This window comes from Trichosurus vulpecula, chromosome 3 (genome assembly GCF_011100635.1).
Source record: "Trichosurus vulpecula isolate mTriVul1 chromosome 3, mTriVul1.pri, whole genome shotgun sequence".
NCBI lineage: Eukaryota > Metazoa > Chordata > Mammalia > Diprotodontia > Phalangeridae > Trichosurus > Trichosurus vulpecula.
The window spans coordinates 225,162,747-225,187,482 of NC_050575.1; the positions used below are offsets into that span (position 1 = coordinate 225,162,747).

Genomic DNA, 24,736 nt, shown 5'->3' on the forward strand with positions numbered 1-24,736 from the left:
AGATGACTTCCCATCTACATTGTATAGATCTTATATGTACGTAGTGGTTTCTTTCTCATCTTCTCCATTAGAATATGAGCTCCCTGGGGGCAGGGATCATATTTTGGCCTTTCTTTGTATTCTCAGCACTTAAATCAGTGCTTGGCCTATAGTAGGCACTTAATAAATGCTTGTTGAGTGATGACAGAATCAAGAAAACTCGGTTTGAACTTAGGATCCACTAGTTGTGTGACCATGGGCAAGTCACTGAACTTCTGTGAGTCTTCTTTTTCTCATTTGAAAAATGAGGATCGTAACACTTGCCATAGCCACCTCCCAGGACTGTTATGAGAAAGGTGTTTTATAAGCACAGAGCATTTATGAAGTAGAGTTTTCAATATTATTTTTATTATTCTTATTGCAACGTTCAATAGGTGGGCCACCTGGTACAATGGAAAGAGTAGGAGTCAGAAAATCCGTCACTAACCAATTCAGCAGAGTTTTTGGTCTCTGAACATCAGAGTTCCCATATGTAAAATGAAAGAGCCAGATTAGATGATCTAGCAATGAATTTCTATCATTCTAAATGTAACAACTATTAGACTTTAGCTGGATCACTTGTGACTTTTTTAAAAAGGAAAACTGATTCTTATGCATGTAAATTTCATCTAAAAGAAACATTCTAATAGAATAGCTCTTCACTTTTAGGATGCAAAAATGGGTGAAAATTTAGTCAAACTTGAGTCGACAACAGCAACTGCTCTGAAGGAAAAAGATGACCAAGTCTACTGCCAAGCAGAAGAACTATGTGAAGGTAAATGGGTTTTCTCCGCTCATATTTAGTGAGGGGGACAGATTTTTATAGTTTCATGAAGCATCTTCACTTTGAACCTACACCCTATTTCAGCACAGCATCATCACCCAGCTGGGCCACACTAACCTTGAAGGCACATATGGCTTGAAATCTGTGTTTCACAACACCTAGAATTCATCTAGCCCAAACCTCTCATTTTAGAGATGAGGAAACTGAGGCCCAGGGAGGGGAAGTGACCTGCCCAAGGCTATAGAGGTAATAAGTGGCAGAGCCAGAATTGGAATAGAAATCCTTGGACTCCAAATTGAATGCCTTGGCCCCTGTACCACACTGCCTCTTCCAGATAAAGACAGAAAGGAAAAACTCCCATAGGTTAACTACCAAAGAATGAAAACATTCGCATCCTACTTCAGATACCCACCTTACTAGTCATGGTTTCTGAAGTATGTCATTTCTATTTCTTTCAACCTGTTTCCTCATCTATAAAATAAGGATAGTAACACTTGCCCTGTCCACCCCAAGGGGTTGTTATGAGCAATATTTTGTAAACTTTTAAACAATACAGAAATGGAAGTTGCTGTTGTTGTTACTGTGCTATTGAACAGCTCCAGTAAGGTGAGGCTGGACTTTCCCATCACCTCAGAGAACCAGATTTACCTTTTTTTATTTGGCAATTCTATATCTACTACCTGCTTTATGTGAAAAACTGAGGTGAAGATAGAGTCTATACTCCTGCTAAATAAAATACAGCCTTGTAAAGAGGGGTAGAAATTGACAGAGAAAAAGAAGAGGATGCGGGTTGGTTCATCTCCTCTCCATGCTCAGCCATTCCTTCCTGTGCATACAGGGAAGAAAAGAGATAATGAAGTAATTATCTGTGCTAATAAAAGGTAGTGGCCTGAACAAACTACTCAAAAATTATTTCTAGTTTATTTGACTATGCAATATATGATGGGTTTGGGGGTCACAGTTTTCCCTTCATAATTATTCTTTGCTTAGACAAATATTAAAATAAATTTGTGCTCCTTAAGAATATACCAATTAATAGTGTCCCAGAACTACTCTGTGGAAGAAGGCTGCCTATAATTAAATGTTGTAGATGATGAAAACTATGTAGCTAATGAAGAGTTTGTCTGAATAAAATCTGAAGGGAACCTAAGTTGGTAGATTAGGATATCTCTTTGAACTAGTCTTTAAACACCTCAACAACAAGAAAAACCCCAACAAACTAGTAATCACGGAAGTTTATTTTCCCAGGTGTCAAATAGTTCCTTGCAAAAGGAAGCTTCAGTTCAGCTCCTAGGAATGAGCTGGGTCTGAGTGAGCTGCTGACATGATCTTCAATTCAATTGAACATTTATGAAGCACTTGCTACGTGAAAAGCCCAGTGCTAGACACTAGGGGACACAAAGACAAAAATGAACCATCCCTGTCCTCATTACTTACATATTACTGTGAACAGAGAATTATTATGTAAGGTAGGGTGTGATAGTGGCAAAGGAGAGGTCAGACAAATATTTGGGAAAATTATAGGAAGATCAATATACTTCAAGCTGAAGGGATCAGGGCATATTATGTAAAGAAGGTAGCCCCTTAGCTAAGGCTAAGATAAGGATTCCAAAAGGTTGAAATAGTAATAACAGCAGCTCATATTTACATAATACTTTAAGTACTTATGAAGTGTTTTACAAACATTATCTTATTTGGTCTTCACAACAACCCTATGATATAGGTACCTTATTATCTCCATTTTACAGATAAGGAAACTGAGGTTAAGAGAGTTAATTGCCCAGTATTTGAGACAGGATTTGAACCCAGGTCTTTCTGACTCTAAAACTAGTGCTATACCCCACTGCCTCTCCTAATGGAGAAGGGAGCGCATTCCAGGCATGGTGGATTCTGCCTGCACAAATACACAGAGGCAAGAGATGGCATGCATTGAACAGCTGCTAGCCTAATTTGGTTGGAATGTAGACCAGAAATAATGTGAAATTGTATTTGAGGCTTGGAGTTCCTAAGTCTTTAGTTTCATCATTAAAGAAGCCACTATCAGTTTCTCTGAGCAGGAAGCACCAAACACCCAGATCTGTGGGCAGGTGCAGGGCCACTCCCAGAAAGGCAGGAAGTCACTGAAAATAAGATGCTGTCACTAATAGCCTCATACTTGGCAAAACATTTGAATTTGCCAATAAAAACAAACCCTCTTCTGGTAAAGTATAGCAATACCTGGGACAGTTTCTGTCAGACCTGGCTTTGGTATTCCTTAGAAAAATGAACGATTTTACTCCATTTTTTTTTTTGTGGTCTCAGGCCTACTTTATAATTAATGTCCTATCCTTCTCTCCTTGTATTCCTGTCCCCTTAAGTCCTTGTTCCCTGGCTTTTCATCTCCCTGAGTCCCGACCCTTCTGTCCCATTAATCTCCTGTTTTGTAGGTCTCTTCTCTCAGAGCCTTATTTCTTTTCTTGAGGGCATATGGACCATGGGTTCTGCTTTTGAAATCTGATTACACTCTGAATCAGGAAATTGTCTTTGACCTGTGCCATAGCCAATGCATATAAAAAGGTAGCAGCCTAGCAGACTAGCGTAACAACATATCAGGTTTCCTGGTTTGCTTCATGAAGATCATCTCAGTCTAAATACTCTCTATTAGAGCCAAGATATTATCTCTTCACCCCAGGGGGCTTGAGAAATTCTTCCCAGGAGCTTCTCACCTTGGTATCTATCTAAGTATGTACATGAAAGAGTTCTTAATTACTAATGTATGGAGCAAGGCACTCCTCCCCAGATCAATATCCCACCCCCACTGAAACTTTCCTGCTACACCCAATAGTCTCGTGCACCCTTAAGTTCCTCTTTTGAAACTCAGCTGGAAAGATTATTCACCCTTTAAAGTCTCTTCTGAAGGATTTTCTGATTTTCTCTGACATCTTGCCTTCATTTGTATTTCTTCACATTTTATTAAAAACATTTCATAAAATTATTTGTCAGTCTAGTTCTAATGCCTAATGTTGATTTTGTTAACTTATAAAAATATATTTAAACACAGGTACATAAAATGTGTGTGTATGTATGTGTGTAATCACAAGGATCTGAATTTCCTTTTTTTCTAAAGAGCTAAGACAGTTGTGATTTTGTACTCATTAAACTACATTGGGTTTGTCTTATATAATTTTATACACTCAAAAGATATATATCTTTCCTAATTTATTAAATACTCTTCAGCAGTCAAATCAATTAACAGAGAGGGTTTTGTTTACCTTTGGATATCATATTTAAATGAATTATATTTTCCCTGGAGTTTATCCTGGCCAGCTATAAATCAGTTTTACAGGGTGCTAGGTAGTGCTATGGCTAAAGAGCCTAGGATTGGAGTCAGAGGATCTGGTCTTGAGTCTTAAATCTGCCACTGACCTTTGGAAATTCAATTCCATCTCTCTGATGTTCATTTTCATCTTCAATGGGGATAATAATCTCTATCTACTTCACAGGATTGTTGTAAAGCTCAAATTAACATAGGTTTGCAAAGCTGGACACCATATTAGAGCTCTCCAACCCAACTCCATAATTTTATAGATGAGGAAATCAAGGCCCAGAAAGGAGAAGTCACCTGCCCAAAGTTACGGTGCACATAAAGAGCAGAGTCAGGAATCAGAATGGCTCTTTGGACTCCAATGCCTGTGCCTTTCCACTTAATGTCCTGTTGCTTATCTTGATAAAGCACCTTTTTAAAACCATTAAGACCCACATACATGTGAGCTTAAAACCATTAAGATCCACAACAGAGACAAGGCTGGAGAATTTGCCAATGAAGATGTGAATTATCCTTTTCCTTTTGATGTCTCCTTGATGGTCTATTTTAATTCTTCATTTGATGAATCACCTTTCTTTTAGGGATTGAGCTGCCCCGTATTAATTATGCTCATAATGGGAAAAAATACAGATACATTTATGCAGCGGAAGTGCAGTGGAATCCAGTTCCAACAAAGGTAACATATTTAAAGGTCATTAAAATATCACACACTGGTTTCTGTGATGATGAATCAATTTGCTTCTAAGTGGGACACACCCAAATGGATAGAAGACTGCTGATGCCAATAACAAAAATAGGCAAGCTGGGAGGGGGTGCCAATTCAAAGAAGAAAGGGAGGTGATGTTTTGAATGCACTGAATTTGAGGTGACAAGATATCTAAGTATCTAGTAGAGACTAAAGCTTAGGAGAGAGATCATTTCCAAGTCATTAGCATATTGGCAATAGCTAAAATCATGAAAATGGTTCAACTCTCAATGGGAGATAGTGTTGAAAAGGAAGAGAAGCAGTTCAATACCAAGCCTTCAGAAATATCCATATTAAAAGGATAATAAAGAAGAGAAACTAGTGAAGGAGACAGAAGAGGGGTCAGAAAAGGCAAGAGGACAAATAGGATACTGCATTGCTGTTGTTGTTCAGTCATTTCAGTGTATGTCTAACTCTCTGTTACTGTATTTGGGGTTTTCTTAGCAAAGATACTGGAGTGACTTACCATATCCTTGTCCAGCTCATTTTACAGGTGAGGAAACTGAGCCAAACAGGGTTAAGTGACTTGCCCAAGGTCACACAGATAGTGTCTGGGGCCGGATTTGAACTCTGGTCTTCCTGACTCCAGGCCCAGAACTCTATCCACTGAGCCACATAGCTGCCCCCAAGATTACTGGGGTGTCACACGTTAAGATAAGAGAGAGTTGCAAGAAAGAGGTATTGTCAAATGTGGCAGAAATTCAAGGAGTATTGAGGACTGAGAAAAGGTCATTGGACTTCCTTATTTCCTTTTTTGAGAAAATTACTAAACTAGTAGAATAGAGATATGATACAGATATAATTTACAAAGTATTTGTAATAATAATAATGATAGCTAGCATTTATAGAGTGGTATACGGTTCACAAAGTGCTTTATGTATGCAGTTTCATTTGGTCTTCATATCAATTCTGTGATATAGATAATATTATTATTCCTAATTTACAGATGAAGAAACAGAGCCTGAAAGAGGTTAAGTGATTTGCCTGGGGTCATACAGGCAAAGGCATTTGATGCAGTATTTGAACTCAGGTTTTCCAAACTGCAGGCCCAAAACTCTATCCTGCAAAAGATGGAGAGATCTGGACAGGATGATAAAACAGTTGGATGGATTCATAACTGATTGAATGGCCTAACACAAACAGTAGTTATTTAATGATCCAATGTCAACTTAAAAGGTTTCTAGGAGAGTACCCTAAGGGATCTGTGCTTGACCCTGTTCTGTTTCAAATTTTTTATCAATATTTGGGTAAAGGCAGAGATTGCCTGCTCTCAAATTTACAAGTGACATAAGGCTGGGAGGGCTAGCTAACAGACTGGATGATAGAGTTGGGATCCAAAAGGATCTTGATGGTCTAAAGCATGGGGCTGAATCTAAAAGGAGTTTCAATTAAGATAAGTATAAAGTATCCAGCTGGACTGAAAAAATAACTTCACAAGTACAGGACTGAGGAGGAATAGTTAGCAGCTTATGTGAAGAAGATCTTCAGGTTTGAGTGGACTATAAGCTCAGTTGGAATCAGCAGTATGATGTGGCAGCCATAAAAGGTAGGTATAACTTCCAGTGATAAAGAAGTGATAATCTTTTCTGTCCTAGTCAGACTCTATCTAGAGATAGAGTATTGTGTTCAGTTCTAGGCATCATAACTTTATTTTTTAAAATTTTAATATTTTATGTTTTCCAATTACACATAAAAATAATTTTTAGCCTTCATTTTAAAAATAATTTTGAGTTCCAAATTCTCTTCCTTCTCCCTCCCTTCCCCCCTCTTTCTAAAGGCAAGCAATTTTATAATGGTTATACATATGCAGTCATGCAAAACATATTTCCATCTTAGTCATGTTGTGAAAGAAAAAGTAGACAAAAAAAGAAAAAGAAAGTTAAAAAAAAACCACAGTACGCTTTGATCTGCATTCAGATTCCATAGGTTCTTTCTCTGGAAGTAGATAACATTTTTCATCATATGTCCTTCAGAATTGTCTTGGATCTTTGTACTGCTGAGAATAACTAAGTCATTCACAGCTGAACATTGTACAATATTGCTGTCACTGCGTACAATGTTTTCCTGGTTCTGCTCACTTCACTTTGTATCAGTTCATGTAATTCTTTTCAGGTTTTTCTGAAAGTATCCTGCTCATCATTTTTAATAGCACAATAGTATTCTGTCACAATCATAGACTACAACTTGTTGAGCCATTCCTCAATTGATGGAGATTTCCTCAATTTCAATTCTTTGCCACCACAAAATCTAAGTATTTTGGTACCCATAGGTAGACGCCATAACTTTAACAGGACATCTATAAGCTAGAGAGTATCCAAAGGAGAGAAACCAAGATGATGAAGGACCTTGAATCCTTTGAGGAAAATATAGTTGGGGAAGGATTAGAAAATAAATGGAGTCAAGACTCCAAACCTTGATGTTGTATGAGGATTGCTTGGAAGAAACTGGTTATGGTTAGCCTGGAGAAAAGAAGACTCAAGGGAGAACATGATAGTTTTATTTAAGCATTTGAAGGGCTGTCATGGGAAAGGGATAAAACTTTGTTCTGCTTTGCTTCACAGGGCAGAATCAGGAACAATGCATACAAATTACAAAGAGGCAAATTCAGGCTTGATGTCATAATAAATTGAAACGAGTTGCCTTGGAAGGTGGCAGATTCCCTCTCATTGAAGGTCTTTGAATAGTGGCTGGAAAACCACTGTTGGTTATATTGTATTTGTGATTTCTTTTGGGAGTTGTTTAGGCTAGATAGCCACTAAGGATCCTTCTAATCCTAGATGCTAAGATTCTCTGATTTGGCAGCTATAAAGTTGTTGGTGAACTTTTAAGACAGTAGTTTCAGGGAAGTGTTAGGGGAAGAAGCTACATTACAGGGAGTTTTCAATAGGGAATCAACTACTAAACGTTTAACTCTAATTCTTCCTCACAGTATGGTGTTGACTCTGTGCTTTTTGAAGGCTAGGCCAGTAAAGCGCAAGCTTTGGAAAGGTTTTGAGGATTAGTTAGGGACAATAGTGAATGCCAACTGAAGACCCCTAGCTACTACTCATAGCTAAACTCATAACTCAGTTGGCCACAGGTGATGAATGTTTTGGCCACTAGAACTCACAAAGACCCAGAAAAATGTTGATCTGCATCAGATGGGGGTAAAACCTAAAATGACAAAATAATGGATCCTTGTTTGAAGAAATGAAAGCAGTACATAGAAACCACTCACAGGAGACAGTTTAGCAATGAAAGGAAAGAGAAAAATAGGTCAGTGTCTAGAGTGGTCAGCATAAAGTGAAAAAAGCTTAGGGTTGGAAGGAACCTCAACCAATCCAACCTGTACATGATCTAAAAATCTCTACATAATTTCCTTCAAGGGATTATTTAACCAACTGAAGATCTCCACTGGAAGGTATCCTAATAATTTGTGAACCAGCCCATTCTTTTGAATACTTCTAATTGTTAGGAAAGGTTTTATTCCATCACACACACCCCCAACCAATATCAAGCTTAAATCTGTCTCTCTGAAGCCTCTACCCATTGTCTCTAATTCTAACACTAGGGCCAGGGAGAACAAGTTTAATCCCTCCTCCACAACAATCCTTCAAATACTTTTAGAGAGGTATTGTGTTCTCCCTGAGTCTCTCTTTTGTGCATGCTAAAGAGTATAGAAAAATAATAAATTTTTCAAAGTTGAAGAGAACTAGGGATATTACAAAGCAGAGGGGAAGGAGTCAATGAGATGTAGAAGATGAAAGAAAAAAGGAAGATATATGAAGAAGCAAGGCCACTTTGAATTGGGACATGAAGTCTTCAAGAAAAAGCTGCACGTTGATGAGTGGATTCTTATTCTGGTATAGAACAGAGTAGATGACCTCTGAAGTTATTTTCAACCCTGAGATCCTGTGATTCTGGGTCAAGAAGGTATAGGTTCTTGGCAGAGTCATAACAAGGGTGGGACAAAAGAAGCATTTACTTTGGCTACATGAGGTTGACAGGGGAAGAAAATATATGGAATATGCATCTACTCTCCCAAGTATACCATACTTTTAGGTTAGGTGATGTAACTTTATATTCTTGCCTCAGCTGCAAAATTACCTGGTTCTTAGTACCATGGGGAAACTCAATTCAAAGAAAAGTGATACCTTTTTCTATCACACTTGGGAGAAGCTTGAGAAGATCACAATAAAGGCAGACATGGTAAGGTGAAGAAGATATTAAATGAAAGAGAATACTCTTTTGAATTCATGCAAAGGAATTATAAACATATAGAAAGAAAAACAATCAATCCTCTAGAGTTAATATGGTGGTGGAATGGCAAAATGGCTCTTTCTTGGTGTCATGGAAGAAAGGAAGATGAAAAATGAATGAACAGCAACTTAATTACAAAGCCTTTTAGTTGAAATAAACACTGAGCCATAACTGGATGGAGGAACACAGGGACTCAACAAAACCAACAATGTCCACATGTCAGCTTGTCAATGATGACGGAGAACTGTGCATCAGCTCCCTTTTGCCAGGTGTGGGCCTAATCTAACTGGTTTCCTGGCCTATGGACATAACTGTCAATTAACATAGAGCTGAAAAAGCTAACTTCAAGTTTTATTTGGAGATGCAAGTAAAACCTTTTCAGGTTTTAGGATTTTCTTTTCCTTATGAGACGGATTTCTACTATAAAGCTCATAGGGAATAGACACCAGACCTGTGGCTCTTCTGTCAACATTATACAGATGCTCAAACTTTCCACAAATGTTTACTCCAGGTTTAAATGTGTTAGTTTGAAAGTCTGATTGCATGCCAGATATAAAAAACACAGTATCACAAAACTTTAGTCACTATTTGTCTTTCCTTTAAATACACAGATAACGAAATTTGATATTCTGACAAAGTCATCATTAAAATGGGAGGAGGAGCACTGTTGGCCTGCTGAGCCTGTGTTTGTGCCTGCCCCTAATGCACAACAAGAAGATGATGGTAAGAGCTTTTGGCCTCATGAATACTCTGCTTTGTTTTCACAGTAAGCCATGGAATCAACTTCCAAAGCAACTAATTTGGGAGGGTCAGAAAATTTAATTGTTTCCCTGTCAAACCTATTCAATTCAATCTAGCATTGACTTACTAAGAAGCAGTGCATCCTAGTGGATACAGAGCTGGTCTCTAAACCAGGGAGACCTGGTTTCAAGTTCCACCTCTGATAAACTAGTTGTGTGACCCCAGGGAAGTCACTTCAGCTCTCACTCTTTAGGCAATTCAGTAAGATTGTAAATGGCAGAGAAAGAGCCAACCTGCATTGGCAGAAGGAGGATCCTCATCTAGGAGCTTCCTATACCAATTTAATCATAGGTTCTGTCCCTATCTCTAAGCTTTTACTTAGCTATATATAAGGTGTTTGGCACTCGGAATAAATACAAAGATTAAAAACTAACACTGTCCCTGGCCTTGAGAAACTTACATTTTACTGGGTTGGAAAGGGAAGGGGGAAAGAATATGTTTACAGATACTCCAGGGGCACACACAGCATGCAGGCAGATAGAGGAAATCCATGAAAGGCAACATGGTGTAATGCAGGGGTCCTTAACTTTTTCTGTGTCATGACACAGTCTACGACAGTCTAGAGAGTCCTATTCTCAGAATAGTTTCTAAATGAATAAAAAGAAATGTGTAGAATCACAAAGGAGATATATTATATTGAAATACAATAATAGACAATAGATGGAGAGACAGATGAACTATTTCACAGATCCCAGTTAAGAACCCTTAGACTGTAATGGGAAGTTTTCTGGACATAAGAGTCCAGAAGCCTGGGTTTGAGACTTAGTTTTGACATTTACTGCCTATGTAACCCTAAGTGGATCCAGGTTGAAAAGGTCATGACCCTTCATAGGGATGAAGTCCCTTATAGATGTATGTGTGTGGTGGTAGGGTGATGTTAAGGGTGGGGGTAGGGGTGGGGAGAAGAGAGGTCTTCAACTTCTCCTTATGTAAATATAGAATCATTTTTCACATGATATGTCTCTACTTCTATTGTGATTCATCTACCCCCATGGTCTTACTTCATCGCTTTCTTCCACACTCCTTAAAGATGCATAATATTGAGGGCTGGAGGCAGTTGCAATTGGAGGCCAATTCTGATGGTAACAAAAAGTTGCCTCAGTCCCAAATCTTAGTGGAGATGCTACTCCTTCCACCCCACAACAAAGATATGGGGGATTTATAGAAAGGAACAAAGGAACTTTAAAGTGTTTTAAAATGTTTGAATAATATCAAAACATCAAGGGGCTAGAAATTAGGAGATCTGGGTTCTAGTCGACTTCTGTGTGTATCCTTGAGTAAGTCATTTAACTTCACTGGGTCCTAGTTTCTTCATTCATGACTTGTCTCTAAGGGCCCTTTTAGCTTTCTAAAAGAAAACTCTGTTAACAATGGTCAGATTCATTGACACATGCATGACACTAATCAGACCCAAGAAAAACAGATATTCCAGAAAATCATATTCTATACCCCACATTTATAGCAGGCAGTATCTTACAGCACTTCCACCTTTTGATGGAGCCATCCAGTTTCAGTCAAAATAGGAAGAAATGGGAGAGCACCCTGTTAGAGGTTTACCTCAATCCCTTTGCTACCCAAAACCTTCTCCTACAGTTCACATAGCAACATGATAGTGGCAAGAGCATTGGTCTCAGGGTTACAAGATATAAAGTTGAGCCACAACTTACAGACTTACTGGCTGTTTCACTTTGGTCAAGTAACTTCATTGCTCTGGGCCTCAGCTCCCTCCATGTAAAACAGGGATAAGAATGCCCCTACTAACTACCACACACAGTGAGGAAAGCACATGGAGGTGCAGAAAGACACCTAATTTGTAATCACTGAAGGTTCAAGCTTTGATTCTTGGCCTCTGTGCTGTTCCTCTAACATGCCAATATGTTTACCTCAACAGTCTAGTCACTGGCCATCCAACAAGCTGCAGGTCAACTAGTCCAACCCCCCCATTTCACAAAAATAAACAAAAAATAAACAAACAAAACTGAGGACCAGTCATGGTTGTTCCAAATCATAGTTAGGAAGTAGCCGAAACAGGATTCAAATTCAGGTCCTCTAAATCAAAATCCAATGTTCTTTCCACTACATGACACTGGCAAGGAGAAAATGTAAAAAAGTGACATGAAGATTTGAAAAGTGAAATCTATTTCACTAAGAAAGGAATTCAGCAAATTGTGAGTCACAACAGCACCTGTGGCTCATCCTCCTAATCCATCAGGTTTGTCCATAGACCCACACAGCATACCACCCCTAATTCTTATTTCTCAGATTCAACTTTACTTCAGCATTAATAATAATAGTTGACATTTGTATATTCTTTAACATTATTTTAATCTCATTTGAGCCTTACAACAATCTTATGAGGTAGTCATTACAGATATTATCATCCCTATGTAACAGATGAGGAAACTGAGGCACACAGTAATTAAGGACTTTCCTGTGACACACTAGTAAGGGTCAGAGGCAGGATTTGAACCCAGGTCTTCCTGACTCCAAGTCCAGTATACAATGCTAATACCTCCTCCCTTACAAGAGTAGAACCAGATTACAAACTTCCTTCCATCCAGTTAAACATTTCTGGAGCAGAAGCTAGGAAACCTCCTCCGGGGGCTCTGTCTTGGACATTGGGCCTGAAGCATAGATCTCTACTTGGGCCTGCTTCTCCAACCATTTGTGTGGAATGTCTTATATGCTTTGGGTTTTTCTACTAATGGGCTGACAATGAGGAAGCATATATGCTAGTAGCAATAGGGGTTTCAACACTGGCACAAGGAAAGTCACATCTGCAACTATTCTGAGCCAATCACAATCAGACCTTTCAAAAGTATTCCAAAGTTACACTAGATAGCATTGTTATGTCCTTGCCTCATATTAAAGAGGCAACTGTCAAGATGGCCCAAGCTAATGGTCATTCTTTTGCTTTGAATGTTGAAGATCAAAATAAGAAAAGTCTAAGTTTTGCCTACAAGTTTTCTTATTTGGATTTAAATCTTGGTTACCCCAACTACATTGTTTTTCTTAGGCTCAGATTTTCAACATCAATGAAGATTCTTTTCATCTTGGAAATAGAAAAAAATACCCCTCCATTTTCCAAACTTGTTCATTTTTTTCTTTTAAAGGTATTATATTGTCAGTGATTGTCTCCACTGATCCCAAGAAACCACCTTTTCTGCTCATACTGGATGCAAAACAATTTACAGAATTGGCTCGGGCATCAGTTGATACAGAGATACACCTGGATCTACATGGGCTATTCATTCCCTCTGTGGGTTCTCCTGAAGAGGCAGAGGACAATGTGTTTAGGAACTAATCTAGTGGACTGGCCTATAGTGATGCTACTTTGATAGTTGGGAATAGGCAAACTGAGTGGGATCTTATAGGGTCATAAACCTGGAAATTTTTTCTTTACTTGGTACAGTTTTATTTGATTGTTATTCTTGGGATGGTACATTCAATGCCTTTTATTTCATTTAAATCATAATAACAATTAGAGGCAGCATGGCGTGGTGTACAGACGGTCAGCCTTGGAGTTGAGAAGGCTTGTAAGGTCTGCTTCTGACACATAGTGGTTAAGTAACCAGTAGCAAGACACTTAAGTTTTAATGCCCAGGGAAACTCTATAAGACTATAACTCATGGGTGAATTGCTAACCTGCACTGGTGTAGGGGATTCTCATACCAGTGAAATTACAAGTCTGGTTTAAAAAATAGTAATGTCAATAGCTGACATTTCGATAATACTTTAAAAATTGTAAAGCACTTATGTACATTATCTCATTTGATCTTTATAACTACTCTGAGAAGTAGGTACTACTATTATCCTTATTTTACAGATGAAGAAACTAAGGTCTCAGAGAGGTTTAGGTTCAGTGACTTATCCATGGTCATACAGGAAATAGGTATCAGAGATAGGATTTGAATGCAGCTCTCTCCTGACACACAGTCTAATTCAATTCTCTTTCAGATATATCATACTGCCTCTTTTTTGTCTTGGCTTGAAATTAGTCAACAAATATTTATTGAGCAAATACTATGTATCTAGCACTGAAGAAAAAGGAAACTTTTTGAGCAACCATTACACAAAAATTTTCACTACAATAAACTATATACTCCATTAAAGCAATATTGCAATGCTACTAACTATAGAAGGGAAGGATTTACCCATTAGGAACATGCAAATATTTATCAGAAGGAAAATATTTTAATTTGTTAAAGAAGGACTTGACTAAATACAGGTTCTCTCCTTCCTAAATCCTGGTCTGGCATTTTTAGTTAGGTTTATAAAACTACACAATTAGGAAACTTGTGCATTGTCATTTAAGAATTTCATTTGTAGAACTTCCAGGTACCTTCAGCCCTCAGTTTCAGTAAATCGGTTCCCACAAACTCCATGCACTGATTATCCCTTTATAAAGTGTGAAAATTTTTCTCTAGTGAAATTAGTAAGCAAGTTTAGGATTGGCTGCATGAAAATCGGTCACAATCCTGGACACGATTCAGGCAGGAACCAGCAGCTGAGAAAGAATGTAGGCCCTAAGAGGGTAAGTGACAAGTTGGAAATAACACTTTCCAAGCAGACACAGAAACAGAAAGGCAGTATTCAAATGGCTTTCAGGAGAGGGACCTCTGACAGCAGAGAGAGCTGGTTATACACTTAAGAGAGAGTTAGCTGTACCAATGAAGAACTGAACTATGAGAAGGGGTAGATGATGGGAGCCCACCTAAGCAACCCACCAGCAGAGACACTGTGCTCACGGGGAACGGGCTAAAGAACTCCATGATGAGATAAAGGACATTGAGGACTTTCAGTTCTTGAGATGTGAGTTGTTTTGGCTCATACATTCCTACATTTGTATCTCACTATTATTATACTCCAAATGTGCACCTACCCTTCCTAAAGACATTGATATATTTGAGGGACACTGTGCCCCAGGTTTCTGGAAGGAAATGTTTTACTTTTCTTACTATACCATTTTAGTCAAAGCCTTGGCTTTGAGCTACTTGTGTCTACTGACTGACTATCAAAGCTAAGGATATAAGTGGAGGCTTATGAACAAGTTGTGTGCTGGAGCCAATTCAAAATAGTTCGGGATCGTTAAAATTTCAGTGTGAGTATTCACACCTCAAAAATCAGCAAACACTACAAATCAGGGTTTGATTTATTGTTTTGTTGATTGTCTAGTCTTAAGACTGTGATGAGGAAAATGATCATATTGCAAATTAAATTTAAAAGGATGTCATGTACACATTTTTTGAGTCAGTTGTTAAACATTTACTAGCATTCCCTACCTATGAACTATAGTTTTAGTACTGCAGACACATAGGTTACCCCAGAACCTGAGGGTGGTAGCTGCCTTCTAGGAATCTAAATCAGGAATATGAGCACACATCAAAAGGGTGCTAAACCATAAACAAAGTCCCCCACTGTGAGATACATAATAATACTTCTAAAACTTTGTCAAATTCTATTACTTCACAGGGTAATGGTATCACTGAATGGTATAGCAGGGTAATGATATCAACTGAATTCAAATTTATATAGAAACAATAATCATATCAAGTTTATATAGAAACCTTCAGTCATTCCTAATTTAGCTTATATTATAAGGCCAAATCTACTAGTTCAGAAGAAAGAAAAAAAATACTAGAACTGCCTCAGTCTTATAGTACCTAATACAAAAAAAAGTCTTTGGTCTACGACTTTTTTCATTGGAAATATTAAACTTAAACATGGGCTTTAAGATTTTTTCTGTATTTTTTCCAAATAACAAGTTTGTATCCTTTCCTTTCTACCTACTCCACCCCACTCCCCACATTGAAAACATTTTAAAAAATTCTCTTGTAACAAACATGCATAATTAAGACAAATCCCCACATAGGCCATATTAAAAAAAAATACTTGTCTGCGTCTGGAGTCCATTACCTCTTTTAGAGTGTGTGTGGCATGAGCTATTGGTCTTCTGTAGACATGATTGGTCATTGCATTAATCAGAGTTCTTAAGTCTTTAAAAAGTTGCCTTTAGAATGTTGTGTTTTAGAATATACATTGTTCTCCTAGTTCTGCTTACCTCACTCTGCATTAGTTCCTACGAGTCTTCCTAGATTACTCTGAATCTGACCCTTTCATCATTTCTTGTAACAGTAGTATTCTCCTCTCTGAAGAACTTTGGAATTATGTAACATGGGAGGCACTGACACAGGACTGCCCAGCATGACATGCCCTCATCAGAGAAAGTGCTGTGTTCTATGAGTAAAGCAGAAATGAAGTAGCTCAAAAGAAATATGAGATGTGCAAATTTAGAGAATCCATCCTGACCTGTGGTAGAACATTCCGAGCTTGTATTGATCTGATCAGCCATAGTCGGACACACTGTAATTTGACTCTAACATAGTGATGTCATTTTGGTACTCTTGAAGAACAAAGGACAACCACCACCAGTATTCCACTAAATAATATGCCATAATTTGTTCAGTTGTTCCTCAATGTGCTATTTTTAAAAGTTAAAGGTTAGTTTCGAAGCTGGTTAGCAGTTTGAAAAATGTTCATTTTTCACCTCTAAAACTGTAGTTCATAATAGACTCAAAGAATTTTGGAGCTAGAAGGGACCACATTGATCTTCTAGTCCAATGCATGTCTAAAAGGTATCCACACTACAGCATACTGGACAAGTGGTCATCCAGTCTCTGCTTGAAGACCTCTATTAAGGAAGAGCTATGTCTCAAGATATTCCATTCCAGTTTTGGACAGGTATAATTGTTAGAAAGCTGTTCTTTTACTCAAGTCTAAATTTGCCTTTTTACAGCTTCCACCCACTGCTGCTGGTTCTGGCTAGTAGGATCAAGCAGAACAAGTCTAATTTCTAATCACTACTTCCTTTTCTAGATGTTTATCAATCAATAAACATTTATTAAGTGCCTACTATGTGCCAGATACTGTGCTAAGCTCTGAGGATACAAAAAGAGACAAAAGACAGTCCCAGCCCTTAAGGAACTCACAATCTAATTGGAGAAGGGGATGATAAACTAGCATACACACAGAAGTATGTGTGTGTGTGTGTGTGTGTGTGTGTGTGTGTGTGTGTGTATGTATATATATATATATATACACACATGTATGTATTTATGCAAGCTACATATAGGATAAGTAGGAAATAATTAATAGAGCGAAGGCAATAGAATTGAGGATTGGAAACTGTTTCCTGTTAGAAGATGGTATTTTAGTTGGGATGCTCCATTCTAGAAATTTTGCAGGAAATATCACCATTAGGTCTATATCACAAAAAGATCAAAGAAAAAGAAAAAGGACCTATATGTACAAAAATGTTTATAGCAGCTCTTTTTGTGGCGGCAAAGAATTGGAAATTGAGGAGATGCCCATCAACTGGGGAATGGCTGAACAAGTTGTGGCATATGATTGTGACAGAATACTATTGTGCTATAAGAAATGATGAGGAGATACTTTTAGAAAAACATGACAGAACCTATATGAACTGATGCAAAGTGAAGTGAGAAGAACTGGATGATCATTGTGCACAGTAATAGCAATGTTGTAATAATGATCAACTGTGAAAGACTTGGCTACTCTAATCAATACAATGATCCAAGACAATTCTAAAGTATTCATGATGGAAAAATGCTATCCACCTCCAGGGAGAGAACTGATGAACTCTGAGAGCAAAATGAAGTAGAATTTTCTAACTTTGCTCATTTTTCTTGCTTTTTAAAAAAATATGGCTATTTCACATGTACAGTTGGTATAATATTGCTTTCCTTCTCAGTAGGTGTGGGAGGGGGGTTGGAGAGAGGGAGAGAATTTGGAATTCAAAATTTAAAAAGAAAAGAATGTTAAAAATAAATAAATAATATTTTTTTTAAAAAGGAATTTTGCAAGAAATTGAGGTCAAACTTCCTTGTCTAGAATATGCTGACTATATTATCTTTGCTTTCATGATGATTAGACAATATTTGCACTTTGTTTATCTGGGCCAGGTAACTTGAATTCATTAAGGTCAGTTAGGTGTTCTCTTATCTCTTTATCTATCTTGGGTGTGAATTCATCCTAAGTCATTTTTGTTTTGTCATTTCCAGTGTGAGAGTCATTCTCCTTGGAAAAGAAAACAAAAACAAAATAAAACTGAACAGCTCTGTCTTACCTCTGTTGTCAGTGATCATTATCTCATTCCTCCTGAGCTCAGTCAGGACTTTTCTTTGATCTTCCTCTTTTCTCCCATATGGCTAAAAAAAATGCCAATCCTCTTGCTCACCAACACTAACCCTGCGGTTAATCCCGTTTTCTCCTACATTCCCTCTCTCTAGTCTTCCCTCTTTCCATATATACTGACTCCTTCCCTGATGCCTACAAATATACCCAACTCTCCCTTATCCTAAAAATAAAAACTAAAAAACAAACAAACCTTTGCTAGGTCCTACTGTCTTCACTACCTATTATTGTACTATATTTCTTCTCTGTTTTTTTCAGCCAAATTCCTTGAAAAAGCAGTCTACATTCAATGTCTCCATTTCCTCTCCTCTTTACTTCTTCTACACTAGCGTCCATCTGACTTCTGAATGCATTTGAAACTGTTCTCTCCAAAGCCGCCCTCAGTTGTCAAATTGCTCTCTCAAATGATCTCAACTGCCAAATCTAAATTGGCCTTTTCTCAGTTATCATTCCTGTAAACTACCATATACTCCTGAATACAACTTCCTAAGTTTTCATAACACTCTCTCCTGGTTTCTCCCCCTTCCTGTCTGACCACTCTTTGCTGGGTCATCAACTATGTCACTCCCTCTGTTATACTCCCACACTGTTCTAGAAACTTCTTCCTTTTTACTTCTCTGTGCCCACTTATTGATCTCAGTTCCCATGGATTCAATTATCATTGCTATTCAGATGACTCTCAAATCTAAATAACCAGTCCTTACCACTTTCCTGAGCTATCGTATCATAACCCCAATTGACATTTCAAACTGGATATCCATCCTGTGGGAATCTTAAACTCAGTATGTCAAAACCAGAACTTTATTGCCCCCAAACCAAATCCTCTTCCAAACTACCCTATTATTATCATAGGCACCATCATCTTTCAAGTCACGGTTTCATAACCTATATTATCTTTGACTCCTCACTTTCACTCCACCCATATCTCCAATCAGTTTACAAATTTTGTCATTTCTTACTCTACAACATTCTTTTTATATATCCCCTTCTTTCTACTCACCTGGAACTATTCCAATTGGTCTCTCTTCACACTAATCTATCCTCCACACTGCTACCAAAATGATTTTCCTAAAGCACAGGTCTCCCAGTTACCTCTAGGATCAAAAAGAAAGTCTTCTGCATTTAATATGCTTCAAAACCTGGTCCTAATCTGCCTTTCCAGTCTTATTATATATTAATCTCTTCTTCTACAAATTAGTCTAGACAAACTGGCCTTCTTACTATTCCTCACACACATCTCCTTTCTCTATGCCTTTGCATTGGCTATTCCCTGTGCATGGAAAGTACTCCTGTTTCCCCCATCTCTCAGAATCCCTGCTTTCCTTTAAGATTTAGGTAATATCTCATCTTTTGCATGAGGCCTTTCTGAGACTCTCCCCTACCTCCCCCAGCTGCTGACACTTCCCCTTATAGTGTATCTGCTCTGAAAGTGTTGATTATAAAGCTATATATGTGCACATTGTCTCCCTTGTACAATCCTTGAGGGACAATTTCACTTTTTTCTCTATTTCCATTGCTAACTTGGACATGAGGTAGGGCTTAATAAACTTATATTTACTGATGGCTCTTCTCCTTAGCCTTAGGTCATTCTGAGCTTTAGCACTTTTGTTATTGTTTTTCTAGGACTATGCTTCCCTCTTATATTCATCCTTTGCTGCCTGTCGTTGATTCCATCTTCTGTATATAAGTTAAAAATCTAAGTTGATTCTGTATTTCCTATGTATCTTCATCAATTACTTTAGACAACCACTGCTTTTGTTTCTTCTCACTGAAATTGTTTCCTTTTGTGTCTTCAGAATTTAATCCTTAAGATTTTCCCATTCCTCCCCGGTTGCCTTCCCCTCTTTAATTTTCATCTATGGGATCCTACCTATCCTTTTCCTCAACCTTTTGAAATCTGCTTTCCCAACGTTTAGGCTGTATGTCAAACTAAGGCCATTATTTTCCCTTTGCATATAATTGCAATGAATAGCACTTTACCACATCCTTGCTGATCTGGTAGACTTCTTGCAAAATTATTCATGATCACTTGTCCCATATTTGACTTATTTATATAATTATGCATTATCCTTATCCTATCATCAATCATATTTTGCCAAACCCCAATCTTGAATTACTCCCACCATCTCCCTTTGTTCCAATTCACATGCTTCTGAACAGAGCTGGAGAAAATTTTTAAAATGTGATGACTGAGTCTACCACAAATTTGTTACATAATCTTAAATGGGCCCTCTCTACAGCAAGGAAATCCTTTTACGCTTCCCTAATTGAGTCACTATTCCATTCACCATAGTTGCTATGCCAAACCTTTTCATTCTTTCTCAGACTTCCCACAACATCCTCTCCCCTACTCTCTCAGGAGAGAATCTTAACTGATACTTTGATGACAAAACTGGGGCCATTCACCAAGAGTTTTCCCTTTCCCCCTCTTCCTCTTGTCACATAACTCAGACATCTTCCCCCACTATCTTCTCTTTTACCTCTGTCTTGCATGAACTGGTGGCCCTTCTCTTTGCCAAGGTAAACCCTTCTACATGCATCCTTGATCCCATCCTCTCCCATTGTCTCCAGGAAATTGCTCCCACTACCATCCTAACCTCTCTCTAATCTTCAATCTCTCCTGATCTATTGACACCTTTTCTGCTGTCTACAAATATGCCATGCTTTCTCCATCCTTTAAAAAAAACCCTATCTCTCGCCTTATATTTCTCTGCCCTAACCATGCCACCCCACCCTCTTTCTTGGCTAAACTCCTTAAAGAAATCTATTTGCACTAGGTGCCTCTACTTGCCCCTTTCTCACTTGTCTCTAACCCCTCTGCAATCTGGTTTTTCATCTCATCACTCAACTTAAACTGCTGTCTCCAGAATTACCAGAAACCTTTTAATTGCCAAATCTGATGGCATTTTCTCCATCCTTATCCTTCTTGAACTTTCTGCAGTTTGTGATACTGTTGATCCCCTTCTCCTCTTTGATACTCACTCTCTTTCAGGTCTTCATGACACTGCTTCCTCCTGGTTTTCCCTCTACTTCCCTGTCTGACTGCTCTTTCTCAGTCTCCTTTACTGTATCTTCCTCCAACTCATGCCCATTGACTATGGATATCCCCCAAGTTTCTGTCCCAGACCCTCTTCTCCCTTTATACTATCCCATTTGGTGATCTTATCAATCCTAAGGGTCCAATTACCATCTCTATGAAGATGGTTTCAGATCTATTTATTTTCTAGCCTTAATCTCTGCTGACCTTCATTCTCATATCACCAACTGCCTATTGGACATCTCAAACTCAACATGAGTAAAACAGAATTCCTTTTCTTTCCTCCAAATCCCTTCTCCTCTTCCCAGTTTCCTTTTTACTGTTGGGTATACCATCAGCTAGGTTGCACAGTAGATAGAGTGCTGGACCTAGCGTCAGGGATACTCATCTTCATGAGTTCAACTAAAGCCTCTGACACTTACTTTGCTAGTTGTGTGACCCTGGGCCAGTCACTTAAGCCTATTTGCTTCAGTCCCTCATCTGTAAAATGAGCTGGAGAAATGGCAAACAAACACAACTGAAATGACTGAACAACAACATACTATTGATGCGGTTTAGGATTGCTGGGAACCCCTAAATGTCAAGGTACAGGGCAGCCTCTACCTGGAATGAATTCATGCACTCAAACTGTCTTCCAGGCAAGGGACAAAATTTTATTGTAACACCGATAGATGCAGGCAAGGTTCTTAGTGAACCTGCAGTTAATGGGGATGAAACTGATGCTTATATACAGTAAGGACAGTGAAAGGATCTGGATGGGATTAAGAAGTGGTAAGTAGTCTGGGATGGGCCAGGTATTTAGGTGATCAAGTACTGAGAGGTGGGTCGGTGGTCTGGGCTGCTGGGATGTATGGGAAAATTCTGAGTCTTTAGGGGTCCAGGTCCCATCACCCCATCACTATCAGCCACCTAGGTTGGATACTTCCATGTCATCCTTTATCCCACATTGGCACTTACTCTATATTTCCAATCTGTTGCCAAGTGCTGTCATATATATTTTTTTAATCAATTAGTTGTGCAGGACTCTTTATGACCCCAATTTGAGGTTTTTTGGGCAAAGATACTTGAGTCATTTGCCATTTCCTTCTCCAGCTCATTTTATAGATGAAGAAACTGAGGGAAGCATGGTGAAGTAACTTGCCCAAGGTCACATAGCTAGTAAGTGTCTGAGGCTGCATTTGAACTCAAGCCTGGCACTCTATCCACCATATCATCTTAGCTGCCCCACTGCCATTTTTACCTTCATAATAATGTCTCTTATATATGTCTACTCCTGTGCTCACATAGCCACCACCCTAGGGCAGGCCCTCATTACCTCATGCCTAGGCTAGCCATCTAGTTGGTCTCCTTGCTGCAGTCTCTCCCTATTCTGGTCTATCCTCTACTTAGCTCCTAAAATAATGTTGCTAAAGTTGTCTGACCAAGTCATTCCCCTACTCAATCAACTTTGGCTCTTTATTGCCTACAGGATCAAATAAAAAAAAATCCTTTATTTGACTTTTAAAGACTTTCTCAACCTAGCCCTTTTCTACCAGTCTTATACTTTACTCCCCTCTGAATATTCTACCATCTAGAAACAGTGACCTACTTGAAGTTCTTCTACTGATTCTATGCCTTTTCACTGGCTGTTCTCTAAGCCTGGAATGCTCTCCTCACTCTTATCTCCAGGCTTTCTTGGCTTTCTGGAATATTCAGCTAAAATCTCACCTTCCATCAGAGGCTAATGCCTTCCCTCAAACAATACTTCTCACTTACTTGGCATATATCTTGTATGTACATAGATAGCTGGTTGCATTTTATCTCTGCATTAGAATATGAAATCCTAGAGGGAAGGGCAGTGTCTGGTACATAGTAAGCACTTGATAAATACATGATGAGTGACTGAGTATGCCAGAGATATAAGTAGTTACTTTCTATTTGCCCACCAATTATCAGAAAATACAGTTTCAAAATCCATGTAGAAGCCAGATTATTTTAAATAATTGAAGAAAAAAAGAAATAGAAGAGACAAGCCCAGGTAGCAGAGTAAGAAAAAGAAGTATAACCCAGTTTCTCCCACAACTATTCCAACAAAGATCCAAGAAGAGCACCATACTGAGGAGTAAAGCACAGCGGGCTATCTTTCACGATAAGATAATTCTAATAATAATAGCTAGCACTTGTGTAGTGCTTTAAGGTTTGTAGAATGATTTACAAATATCCCATTTGATCTTCACAATAATCCTGGGAGGTAGGTGATATTATTATCCTAATTTTATAGATCATGAAGCTGAAGCAGATAGAGGATAAGTGTCTTGCCTGGGGTCAAACAGCTACTAAGTGTCTGAAACTAGATTTGAACTCTGATCTCCCAGACTTCAGGTCCAGCATGCTATCCACTGTACCACCTGGCTTCCTCAGATCACCATCAGCGCACAGGCAAGCAACCAGGATAGGAATGATGGAAAAGATGTGGGCACAGATTGGGGAGTTAGACACTAGGTATAGAATTGGGCCTTATAGTTACCCCTTACTCCCAGTGTGGAGAGAGCAAACACCCTAGCACAAGGACAAGTACTGTCCCTCTGTGAAGAGATCCCAGACTCAGCCCCAGGGTGAAGAATAGAGATAATCAGGCAGCACTTTTATCCTGAACATGCAGAAATCTCCAGCTAGTTGATAGGGGTTGGGCGAGCAACTTTCTACTGGAGCGCTACCTAGGGGTAATTCTACAGGTGTTTTGCCTAGATTCAAATTAGGGTCTGGAACCTGGAAAGCCCAGGAGGGCAAATCAGACTGTCCCCTCATATAAGACACATAGGGTTATGGTGGGTGAAAGATGAAATGACTGAGGAAAGAAAGGTTGGAACTTCCAAGCATATTGATTTATTAAGCAGCACATGCCAATTGCATAACAAATTGGGACCAGTTGTCTTCCTCCGCTTAGGGGTAGACCCTAAATACAGAGGGAGAAAGATTTTTATACATTAAAAACAAGTAATCAAATATGACCAATAAATTAAGCGAATATCATTAACTAGGATACATTAGGTAATCTAATATCTAATTGGAGGAAAGATTAGGGACTCTACAAGTTGAGAAGGGAAGAGTGAACAGGTGTAACTCCCCGAAATCAGGGAAGAAGGTGTCCTAATCCCCCCAAAGTATCTCTATTCAATCAAAGGAGCATGGAAACAATAACTAATTGATCAGCATGGGGCCAGTTTTCAGATAAAACATATAGGTTGTTTGAGATATTGTTGTTTATACTTTGTTTTCAAAGAGGACCAGTGACATCATGGAATGATGTCCCGATTTGTGTATGAATTGGGTTTAAGTAAGGCAGAGCTGCACAAAATCATTAGCCTCATTCTTTTCTGCGGAATTAACGAAGTCCACTGGCAAGACAAAAGTCAAGACAACTGGCAATGCCCCAGAATGCAGTGGATGAATTGATGTCTTTGATGGCTCACCAAGCACTAAGTGCTCAACAGTGCCTACTTCAGCTGCCTTCATAGCCACTGGAACAAACTGTTTTCATCTGCCCATTCTGCTAGGGAAGTCTTCGCATGCTTGGGGTAGACACCCCACTAGCTCACTAATGGGTTTGAAATC

General features: G+C 38.6%; 1 protein-coding gene across 2 annotated transcripts in view; it reads left to right on the forward strand.

Moving 5' to 3' along the window:
• The window catches only part of BCO1 (beta-carotene oxygenase 1), a 172,801-nt gene extending 159,508 nt beyond the window's left edge, over positions 1-13,293 (forward strand). For both annotated transcript variants that reach the window (XM_036752323.1, XM_036752322.1), the window contains exons 9-12: positions 688-793; positions 4,688-4,782; positions 9,702-9,813; positions 13,005-13,293. In XM_036752323.1, coding sequence (XP_036608218.1) covers positions 688-793; positions 4,688-4,782; positions 9,702-9,813; positions 13,005-13,195 — 504 coding nt within the window. In that variant the 3' untranslated portion in view covers positions 13,196-13,293. The remainder of the gene's footprint in view (positions 1-687; positions 794-4,687; positions 4,783-9,701; positions 9,814-13,004) is intronic.
• Positions 13,294-24,736: the final 11,443 nt, after the last annotated feature.